The 12,203-nt window shown below is 47.6% G+C and overlaps 1 protein-coding gene across 6 annotated transcripts in view; it reads right to left on the bottom strand.

Annotated features, from left to right (window-relative positions):
* Nucleotides 1-12,203, bottom strand: part of EZH2 (enhancer of zeste 2 polycomb repressive complex 2 subunit) — a 328,928-nt gene that overhangs the window by 137,356 nt on the left and 179,369 nt on the right. For all 6 annotated transcript variants that reach the window (XM_063922429.1, XM_063922432.1, XM_063922427.1 and 3 more), the window contains one exon: nucleotides 6,538-6,654. In XM_063922429.1, the coding sequence (XP_063778499.1) occupies nucleotides 6,538-6,654 (117 nt within the window). The remainder of the gene's footprint in view (nucleotides 1-6,537; nucleotides 6,655-12,203) is intronic.

The following is a 12,203-nucleotide window of genomic DNA, read 5'->3' as shown; positions in this document are numbered from 1 at the left end:
CTCTTTTGCCAGGATATCAAATTTGTAGAATTTTACTAACGTGTTCTCCCCTGACCACGTAGCTGCTCGGCAGAGTTGTAATGCCGAGACCTCTCGGGCAGCCGCCCAAGATGAGCCCACCTTCCTTGTGGAATGGGCCTTAACCGATTTAGACTGTGGCAGGCCTGCCTCAGAATATGCAAGTTGAATTGTGTTACAAATCCAACGAGCAATCGACTGCTTAGAAGCAGGCGCACCCAACTTGTTGGGTGCATACAGTATAAACAGCGAGTCAGATTTTCTGACTCCAGCTGTCCTGGAATATATTTTCAGGGCCCTGACAACTTCTAGCAACTTGGAGTCCTCCAAGTCCCTAGTAGGTGCAAGGCACCACAATAAGCTGGTTCAGGTGAAACACTGACACCACCTTAGGGAGAGAACTGGGGACGAGTCCGCAGCTCTGCCCTGTCCGAATGGACAAACAGATATGGGCTTTTTTGAGAAAAAACCACCAATTTGACACTCGCCTGGTCCAGGCCAGGGCCAAGAGCATGGTCACTTTTTATGTGAGATGCTGCAAATCCACATATTTGACTGGTTTTAAACCAATGTGATTTGAGAAATCCCAGAACTACGTTGAGATCCCACAGTGCCACTGGAGGCACAAAAAAGGGGTTTGTATATGCAATACTCCCTTGACAAACTTCTGGACTTCAGGAACTGAAGCCAATTCTTTCTGGAAGAAAATTTACAGGGCCGAATTTGAACCTTAATGGACCCCAATTTGAGGCCCATAGACACTCCTGTTTGCAGGAAATGCAGGAAACGACCGAGTTGAAATTTCTTTGTGGGGCCTTCCTGGCCTCACACCACGCAACAAATTTTCGCCACACGTGGTGATAATGTTGTGCGGTCACCTCCTTTCTGGCTTTGACCAGGGTAGGAATGACCTCTTCCGGAATGCCTTTTTTCCCTTAGGATCCGGCTTTCCATCGCCATGCCGACAAACGCAGCTGCGGTAAGTCTTGGAACAGACATGGTACTTGCTGAAGCAAGTCCCTTCTTAGCGGCAGAGGCCATAAGACCTCTGTAAGCATCTCTTGAAGTTCCGGGTACCAAGTCCTTCTTGGCCAATCCGGAGCCATGAGTATAGTTCTTACTCCTCTACGTCTTATAATTCTCAGCACCTTAGGTATGAGAAGCAGAGGAGGGAACACATACACCGACTGGTACACCCACGGTGTTACCAGAACGTCCACATCTATTGCCTGAGGGTCCCTTGACCTGGCGCAATACCTGTCCCGTTTTTTGTTCAGACGGGACGCCATCATGTCCACCTTTGGTATTTCCCAACGGTTTACAATCATGTGGAAAAAACTTCTCAATGAAGTTTCCACTCTCCCGGGTGGAGGTCGTGCTGAGGAAGTCTGCTTCCCAGTTTCCATTCCCGGGATGAAAAACTGCTGACAGTGTTATCACATGATTTTCCGCCCAGCGAAAAGTCCTTGCAGTTTCTGCCATTGCCCTCCTGCTTCTTGTGTCGCCCTGTCTGTTTACGTGGGCGACTGCCGTGATGTTTTTCCCACTGGATCAATACCGGCTGACCTTGAAGCAGAGGTCTTGCTAAGCTTAGAGCATTATAAATTTACCCTTAGCTCCAGTATATTTATGTGGAGAAAAGTCTCCATACTTGATCACACTCCCTGGAAATTTTTCCCTTGTGTGACTGCTCCCCAGCCTCTCAGGCTGGGCTCCGTGGTTACCAGCATCTAATCCTGAATGCCGAATCTGCGGCCCTCTAGAAGATGAGCACTCTATAACCACCACAGGAGAGACACCCTTGTCCTTGGATATTGGGTTATCCGCTGATGCATCTGAAGATGCGATCCGGACCATTTGTCCAGCAGATCCCACTGAAAAGTTCTTACGTGAAATCTGCCGAATGGAATTGCTTCGTAGGAAGCCACCATTTTTACCAGGACCCTTGTGCAATGATGCACTGTTTTTAGGAGGTTCCTGACTTGCTCGGATAACTCCCTGGCTTTCTCTTCCGGGAGAAACACCTTTTTCTGGACTGTGTCCAGAATCATCCCTAGGCACAGCAGACGTGTCGTCGGGATCAGCTGCGATTTTGGAATATTTAGAATCCACCCGTGCTGATTGTAGCAGTATCCGAGATAGTGCTACTCCGACCTCCAACTGTTCCCTGGACTATGCCCCTATCAGGAGATCGTCCAAGTAAGGGATAATTAAGACGCCTTTTCTTCGAAGAAGAATCATCAATTCGGCCATTACCTTGGTAAAGACCCCGGGGTGCCGTGGACAATCCAAACGGCAGCGTCTGAAACTGATAGTGACAGTTCTGCACCACGAACCTGAGGTACCCTTAGTGAGAAGGGCAAATTTGGGACATAGAGGTAAGCATCCCTGATGTCCCGGGACACTATATAGTCCCCTTCTTCCTGGTTCGTTATCACTGCTCTGAGTGACTTCATCTTAATTTGAACCTTTGTAAGTGTTCAAAAAAAATTTTTTAGAATAAGTCTCACCTAGCCTTCTGGCTTCAGTACCACAATATAGTGTGGAATAATACCCCTTTTCTGTAGTAGGAGGGGTAATTTAATTGTCACCTGCTGGGAACACAGCTTGTGAATTTTTTTCCATACTACCTCCTTGTCGGAGGGAGACTTGGTAAAGCAGACTTCAGGAGCCTGCGAAGGGGAAACGTCTCGACATTCCCATCTGTACCCCCGGGATACTACTTGTAGGATCCAGGGGTCCTGTACGGTCTCAGCGCCATGCTGAGAACTTGTCAGACGCGGTGGAACGCTTCTGTTCCTGGGAATAGGCTGCCTGTTGCAGTCTTCTTCCCTTTCCTCTATCCCTGGGCAGATATGATCTTATAGGGACGAGAGGACTGAGGCTGAAAAGACGGTGTCTTTTTCTGCAGAGATGTGACTTAGGGTAAAAAACGGTGGATTTTCCAGCAGTTGCCGTGACCACCAGGTCCGATGGACCGACCCCAAACAAGTCCTCTTCCTTTATACGGCCATACTGTGCCGTTTGGAATCTGCATCACCTGACCACTGTCGTGTCCATAACATCTTCTGGCAGTTATGGACATCGCGTTTATTCATGATGCCAGAGTGCAAATATCCCTCTGTGCATCTCGCATATATAGAAATGCTCTATAGTCAATAAAATACTGTCCCTGTCAAGGGTATCAATATTTTTAGTCAGGGAATCCGACCAAGCCACCCTAGCTCTGCACATCCAGGCTGAGGCGATCGCTGGCCGCAGTATAACACCAGTATGTGTGTATATACTTTTTATTATATTTTCCAGCCTTGTCAGCTGGTCCTTGAGGACGGCCCTATCTATAGACGGTACCGCCACTTGTTTTGATAAGCGTGTGAGCGCCTTATCCACCTTAAGGGGTGTTTCCCAACGCGCCCTAACTTCTGGCGGGAAAGGGTATACCGCCCATAATTTTCTATCGGGGGGAACCCACGCATCATCACACACTTTATTTAATTTATCTGATTCAGGAAAAACTATGGTAGTTTTTTCACATCCCACATAATACCCTCTTTTGTGGTACTTGTAGTATCAGAAATACGTAACACCTCCTTCATTGCCTTTAACGTGTGGCCCTAATAAGGAATACGTTTGTTTATTCACCGTCGACACTGGATTCAGTGTCCCTGTCTGTGTCTGTGTCGACCGACTAAAGTAAACGGGCGTTTTAAAAACCCTTGACGGTGTTTTTGAGACGTCTGGACCGTACTAATTGTTTGTCGGCCGTCTCATGTCGTCAACCGACCTTGCAGCGTGTTGACATTATCACGTAATTTCCTAAATAAGCCATCCATTCCGGTGTCGACTCCCTAGAGAGTGACATCACCATTACAGGCAATTGCTCCGCCTCCTCACCAACATCGTCCTCCTACCTGTCGACACACACGTACCGACACACAGCACACACACAGGGAATGCTCTGATAGAGGACAGGACCCACTAGCCCTTTGGAGAGACAGAGGGAGAGTTTGCCAGCACACACCAAAAACGCTATAATTATATAGGGACAACCTTATATAAGTGTTTTCCCTTATAGCATCTTAATATATATATAAGCATATCGCCAAATTAGTGCCCCCCCTCTCTGTTTTAACCCTGTTTCTGTAGTGCAGTGCAGGGGAGAGCCTGGGAGCCTTCCCTCCAGCCTTTCTGTGAGGGAAAATGGCGCTGTGTGCTGAGGAGATAGGCCCCGCCCCTTTTTCGGCGGCCTCGTCTCCCGCTCTTAACGGATTCTGGCAGGGGTTAAATATCTCCATATAGCCTCCGGAGGCTATATGTGAGGTATTTTTAGCCAAAATAGGTATTCATTTGCCTCCCAGGGCGCCCCCCTCCCAGCGCCCTGCACCCTCAGTGACTGTCGTGTGAAGTGTGCTGAGAGGAAAATGGCGCACAGCTGCAGTGCTGTGCGCTACCTTTAGAAGACTGAGGAGTCTTCTGCCGCCGATTCTGGACCTCTTCTTACTTCAGCATCTGCAAGGGGGCCGGCGGCAAGGCTCCGGTGACCATCCAGGCTGTACCTGTGATCGTCCCTCTGGAGCTGATGTCCAGTAGCCAAGAAGCCAATCCATCCTGCACGCAGATGAGTTCACTTCTTCTCCCCTAAGTCCCTCGTTGCAGTGATCCTGTTGCCAGCAGGACTCACTGTAAAATAAAAAACCTAAGCTAAACTTTCCTAAGCAGCTCTTTAGGAGAGCCACCTAGATTGCACCCTTCTCGGCCGGGCACAAAATCTAACTGGCTTGGAGGAGGGTCATAGGGGGAGGAGCCAGTGCACACCACCTGATCCTAAAGCTTTACTTTTTGTGCCCTGTCTCCTGCGGAGCCGCTATTCCCCATGGTCCTTTCAGGAACCCCAGCATCCACTAGGACGATAGAGAAACATGGTTTTAGATGCTCTCACATTGCTAGCAATGAGCAAATTTAGGGATTATTTTGTGTGCGTCTTCCCATAGCCTGCTGTAGTAATTGCTAAATCCATACCCCCAAACTGGTAAAGTGTGACAAAAACTGGCTAAGATGGACAGGAGGTCTCAGAAGGGGCTCATGTGAATGAGAGAAAACTGTATTAGCTCTTTAAGTACCTACTTGCAACGCCTAGTCTGCACTACATTGTAAACTAGGGAAAGCCAGGCAAAAGAGCATTATATATTCCATCCATCTCAATATTTCTTTTAGACATTTACAATGGTGGGGGGGGGGGGGGGAAATGTACTTGGCTTTTTTATTCTATGTACAGTTTATTTATGTGATTGACGGTCTCTTGAAGAAAGCCATAAACATCCACTTTGAGGATCAAGATGTTGAAATGCTAAAGAAGGTTGTATACTCCACTGAGATTACATATACTTGCCAATTATCCTCGGTTGTGGCCTGGAAACCTTTATCCAAATATGGGTGTGTAAAAATAGTCTTTATATTACATCACCTTCTATATGTAGTTTTGTAGTCAATTCTGTATTACTATACCAAAATGGTCACTCATTTACGCAGATACACACAAGGCCTCATATAACACACATACATGTAGACACACACACACACACACACCATAGTGTTCCATTTACCACCCTCATCCTGCACAGCTGCTTACTGTATCCTCTTCACCAGTTGTGGAACTACACATCTCAGCATACCCTGCCACATTTGCAACACTCCCAAATAGAAAATCTGTGGCAAAGCATGCTGGAATGTGTCTTTCCACAAAAGCTAGAGGGCTGAGTGAGACCCCTGCTCTACACACTAGCCATAAACCTTTGAAGCCCTGTTTTTGGCTTCTGCAGACTTATGTTAACTAACCTTCATGGGGAAGCGCTGTGACCCACTGTTGTGGCAGGATCCTTACAAGAGAATAGTGACTACTAGGGTATTACCACTCTAAACTAGACCATACAAACATCACAAAACCCTACACTGGATTCAGCATATGTGGACAAAACATTCCCAAGATTTTGTAGTCAGCAATTTACCATATAAAATGTCATCTGCATTACAAATAAAACAAAGACCAGTTAAAAATCCCTGTGACTTTATCAAATACACTCTCAGGAGATGGTGCAGAGTTAAATGCAAGTTGGCCATAAAACTGCTACTGCACGAAACGAAATGCATATTTCTAATACTGTCAACATCATCTGTGAGCACTTGCACCATGCTCAGTGTAAAATACATGTCTGGAAACAAGCATATATGCGCTTCCAGCCCAACTCTGCACAGCCTGTAAATCAGTCAGCATGACCTATTGAAAAGTCCTTATTTTATACCCCTTCTGATGCAAAAGGAGATACGTTTGAAATGTGTATCACTCTGCATTGGCCTTACTTGTGTATGCTTGGCTGAAGAGCACGCATAATGTAAAAACACGTAAAAAAAAAAAAAAAAAAAGGTTCCGTAACCGGGCGTACATTAAACTAAATTATCAGCCCCACTAATGAAGATTATCGATTGCAGAAACGGTCAGTTAAAATTCTGTATATCACTTACCATAAAATTTTGCTGAAGGGGAGACCAAGAGTACATGATAGGCACAGAGGCTACAGCATTCAGTGTTTTAAGAGGGATGACTTGTTTTGGAAAATCCAAGTCACTAATCACAGAGCACTAAAATATAAAAAACAAACAAGATAAGAGACATTTGTAAACAAAACAAAAATATTTCAAATATGACTAAATCATACAGATTGATACAAAACATGTAAACCGTAAAGGCACAAGGCACTGTAAATATAGAACTTTATTGCAGTTTTAGGCTACTGGTGTTTATCAGGTCTTCTCTATAGCAGTGCATGGACTATTCAAGAAGCAGACCATCTAATAGGACCACTTTGCTCCAGCTACAGTAAATAAGATGATGGGTCTGCAGAAAATCCTCAAATTCTCCATGACACAGATTTGTTACCTGTAATTTGGCACAGTTGGCGCTTGCAAAATATTCTCCCTACACTTGTGTAGTTACCAGCCCTCAAATAAGAACCTACAAGCCAACATAAATGTTGCCATTAACACACCAGAAATCATCAGGATACACGATGAATGAGAAAATAAGAATTTACTTACCGATAATTCTATTTCTCGCAGTCCGTAGTGGATGCTGGGGACTCCGTAAGGACCAAGGGGGGATAGCGGCTCCGCAGGAGACAGGGCACAAAAGAAAAGCTTTAGGATCAGGTGGTGTGCACTGGCTCCTCCCCCTATGACCCTCCTCCAAACCTCAGTTAGGATACTGTGCCCGGACGAGCGTACACAATAAGGAAGGATTTTGAATCCCGGGTAAGACTCATACCAGCCACACCAATCACACTGTACAACCTGTGATCTGAACCCAGTTAACAGCATGATAACAGCGGAGCCTCTGAAAAGATGGCTCACAACAATAATAACCCGATTTTTGTAACAATAACTAAGTACAAGTATTGCAGACAATCCGCACTTGGGATGGGCGCCCAGCATCCACTACGGACTACGAGAAATAGAATTATCGGTAAGTAAATTCTTATTTTCTCTGACGTCCTAAGTGGATGCTGGGGACTCCGTAAGGACCATGGGGATTATACCAAAGCTCCCAAACGGGCGGGAGAGTGCGGATGACTCTGCAGCACCGAATGAGAGAACTCCAGGTCCTCCTCAGCCAGGGTATCAAATTTGTAGAATTTTGCAAACGTGTTTGCCCCTGACCAAGTAGCAGCTCGGCAAAGTTGTAAAGCTGAGACCCCTCGGGCAGCCGCCCAAGATGAGCCCACCTTTCTTGTGGAATGGGCATTTACATACTTTGGCTGTGGCAGGCCTGCCACAGAATGTGCAAGCTGAATTGTACTACACATCCAACTAGCAATCGTCTGCTTAGAAGCAAGAGCACCCAGTTTGTTGGGTGCATACAGGATAACAGCAAGTCAGTTTTCCTGACTCCAGCCGTCCTGGAAACCTATATTTTCAGGGCCCTGACAACATCTAGCAACTTGGAGTCCTCCAAGTCCCTAGTAGCCGCAGGTACCACAATAAGCTGGTTCAGTTGAAACGCTGACACCACCTTAGGGAGAAACTGGGGACGAGTCCGCAGCTCTGCCCTGTCCGAATGGACAATCAGATATGGGCTTTTGTGAGACAAAGCCGCCAATTCTGACACTCGCCTGGCCGAGGCCAGGGCCAACAGCATGGTCACTTTCCATGTGAGATATTTCAAATCCACAGATTTGAGCGGTTTAAACCAATGTGATTTGAGGAATCCCAGAACTACGTTGAGATCCCACAGTGCCACTGGAGGCACAAAAGGGGGTTGTATATGCAGTACTCCCTTGACAAACTTCTGGACTTCAGGAACTGAAGCCAATTCTTTCTGGAAGAAAATCGACAGGGCCGAAATTTGAACCTTAATGGACCCCAATTTGAGGCCCATAGACACTCCTGTTTGTAGGAAATGCAGGAATCGACCGAGTTGAAATTCCTCCGTGGGGGCCTTCTTGGCCTCACACCATGCAACATATTTTCGCCAAATGCGGTGATAATGTTGTGCGGTCACCTCCTTCCTGGCTATGACCAGGGTAGGGATGACCTCTTCCGGAATGCCTTTTTCCCTTAGGATCCGGCGTTCAACCGCCATGCCGTCAAACGCAGCCGCGGTAAGTCTTGGAACAGACATGATCCTTGCTGAAGCAAGTCCCTTCTTAGTATCTCTTGAAGTTCCGGGTACCAAGTCCTTCTTGGCCAATCCGGAGCCACGAGTATAGTTCTTACTTTTCTCCGTCTTATAATTCTCAGTACCTTGGGTATGAGAGGCAGAGGAGGGAACACATACACCGACTGGTACACCCACGGTGTTACCAGAGCGTCCCAGCTATTGCCTGAGGCTCTCTTGAGCTGGCGCAATACCTGTCCAGTTTTTTGTTCAGACGGGACGCCATCATGTCCACCTTTGGTCTTTCCCAACGGTTCACAATCATGTGGAAGACTTCCAGATGAAGTCCCCACTCTCCCGGGTGGAGGTCGTGCCTGCTGAGGAAGTCTGCTTCCCAGTTGTCCACTCCCGGAATGAACACCGCTGACAGTGTTATCACATGATTTTTCGCCCCGCGAAGAATCCTTGCTGTCATTTCCCTCCTGCTTCTTGTGCCGCCCTGTCTGTTTACGTGGGCGACTGCCGTGATGTTGTCCGACTGGATCAGCACCGGTTGACTTTGAAGCAGAGGTCTTCCTAGGCTCAGAGCATTGTAAATTGCCCTTAGCTCCAGTATATTTATGTGGAGAGAAGTCTCCAGACTTGACCACACTCCTTGGAAATTTCTTCCCTGTGTGACTGCTCCCCAGCCTCTCAGGCTGGCATCCGTGGTCACCAGGACCCAGTCCTGAATGCCGAATCTGCTGCCCTCTAGTAGATGAGCACTCTGCAGCCACCACAGAAGAGACACCCTTGTCCTTGGAGACAGGATTATCCGCTGATGCATCTGAAGATGCGATCCGGACCATTCGTCCAGCAGATCCCACTGAAAAATTCTTGCGTGAAATCTGCCGAATGGAATCGCTTCGTAAGAAGCCACCATTTTTCCCAGGACTCTTGTGCATTGATGCACTGACACTTGGCCTGGTTTTAGGAGGTTTCTGACTAGCTCGGATAACTCCCTGGCTTTCTCGCCCGGGAGAAACACCTTTTTCTGGACTGTGTCCAGAATCATCCCTAGGAACAGCAGACGTGTCGTCGGAATCAGCTGCGATTTTGGAATATTTAGAATCCACCCGTGCTGTCGTAGAACTACTTGAGATAGTGCTACTCCGACCTCCAACTGTTCTCTGGACCTTGCCCTTATCAGGAGATCGTCCAAGTAAGGGATAATTAAGACGCCTTTTCTTTGAAGAAGAATCATCATTTCGGCCATTACCTTGGTAAAGACCCGGGGTGCCGTGGACAATCCAAACGGCAGCGTCTGAAACTGATAGTGACAGTTCTGTACCACGAACCTGAGGTACCCTTGGTGAGAAGGGCAAATTGGGACATGGAGGTAAGCATCCTTGATGTCCAGGGACACCATATAGTCCCCTTCTTCCTGGTTCGCTATCACTGCTCTGAGTGACTCCATCTTGATTTGAACCTTTGTATGTAAGTGTTCAAAGATTTCAGATTTAAAATAGGTCTCACCGAGCCGTCTGGCTTCAGTACCACAAATAGTGTGGAATAATACCCCTTTCCTTGTTGTAGGAGGGGTACTTTGATTATCACCTGCTGGGAATACAGCTTGTGAATTTTTTCCAATACTGCCTCCCTGTCGGAGGGAGACGTTGGTAAAGCAGACTTCAGGAACCTGCGAGGGGGAGACGTCTCGAATTTCCAATCTGTACCCCTGAGATACTACTTGTAGGATCCAGGGGTCCACTTGCGAGTGAGCCCACTGCGTGCTGAAACTCTTGAGACGACCCCCCACCGCACCTGAGTCCGCTTGTACGGCCCCAGCGTCATGCTGAGGACTTGGCAGAAGCGGTGGAGGGCTTCTGTTCCTGGGAAGGGGCTGCCTGCTGCAGTCTTCTTCCCTTTCCTCTACCCCTGGGCAGATATGACTGGCCTTTTGCCCGCTTGCCCTTATGGGGACGAAAGGACTGAGGCTGAAAAGACGGTGTCTTTTTCTGCTGAGATGTGACTTGGGGTAAAAAAGGTGGATTTTCCAGCTGTTGCCGTGGCCACCAGGTCCGATGGACCGACCCCAAATAACTCCTCCCCTTTATACGGCAATACTTCCATGTGCCGTTTGGAATCTGCATCACCTGACCACTGTCGTGTCCATAAACATCTTCTGGCAGACATGGACATCGCACTTACTCTTGATGCCAGAGTGCAAATATCCCTCTGTGCATCTCGCATATATAGAAATGCATCCTTTAAATGCTCTATAGTCAATAAAATACTGTCCCTATCAAGGGTATCAATATTTTCAGTCAGGGAATCCGACCAAGCCACCCCAGCGCTGCACATCCAGGCTGAGGCGATCGCTGGTCGCAGTATAACACCAGTATGTGTGTATATACTTTTTTGGATATTTTCCAGCCTCCTATCAGCTGGCTCCTTGAGGGCGGCCGTATCTGGAGACGGTAACGCCACTTGTTTTGATAAGCGTGTGAGCGCCTTATCCACCCTAGGGGGTGTTTCCCAACGCGCCCTAACTTCTGGCGGGAAAGGGTATAACGCCAATAATTTTCTATCGGGGGAAACCCACGCATCATCACACACTTCATTTAATTTATCTGATTCAGGAAAAACTACAGGTAGTTTTTTCACACCCCACATAATACCCTTTTTTGTGGTACTTGTAGTATCAGAAATATGTAACACCTCCTTCATTGCCCTTAACATGTAACGTGTGGCCCTAATGGAAAATACGTTTGTTTCTTCACCGTCGACACTGGAGTCAGTGTCCGTGTCGACCGACTGAGGTGATGAGCGTTTTAAAGCCCCTGACGGTGTTTGAGACGCCTGGACAGGTACTAATTGGTTTGCTGGCCGTCTCATGTCGTCAACCGACCTTGCAGCGTGTTGACATTATCACGTAATTCCCTAAATAAGCCATCCATTCCGGTGTCGACTCCCTAGAGAGTGACATCACCATTACAGGCAATTGCTCCGCCTCCTCGCCAACATCGTCCTCATACATGTCGACACACACGTACCGACACACAGCACACACACAGGGAATGCTCTGATAGAGGACAGGACCCCACTAGCCCTTTGGGGAGACAGAGGGAGAGTTTGCCAGCACACACCAAAACGCTATAATTATACAGGGACAACCTTATATAAGTGTTTTCCCTTATAGCATCTTAATATATAATAATATCGCCACATAAAATGCCCCCCCCCCCCCCCCTCTCTGTTTTAACCCTGTTTCTGTAGTGCAGTGCAGGGGAGAGCCTGGGAGCCTTCCTAGCAGCGGAGCTGTGTAGGAAAATGGCGCTGTGTGCTGAGGAGAATAGGCCCCGCCCCCTTTTCGGCGGGCTTCTTCTCCCGTTTTTCTGACAACCTGGCAGGGGTTAAATACATCCATATAGCCCCAGAGGCTATATGTGATGTATTTTTAGCCAGAATAGGTACTTTCATTGCTGCCCAGGGCGCCCCCCCCAGCGCCCTGCACCCTCAGTGACCGTTGGTGTGAAGTGTGCTGAGAGCAATGGCG

Source organism: Pseudophryne corroboree, chromosome 5 (assembly GCF_028390025.1).
Source record: "Pseudophryne corroboree isolate aPseCor3 chromosome 5, aPseCor3.hap2, whole genome shotgun sequence".
NCBI lineage: Eukaryota > Metazoa > Chordata > Amphibia > Anura > Myobatrachidae > Pseudophryne > Pseudophryne corroboree.
Note: the sequence above shows the minus strand (reverse complement) of the source record. Positions and strands in the feature narration are given on the sequence as shown.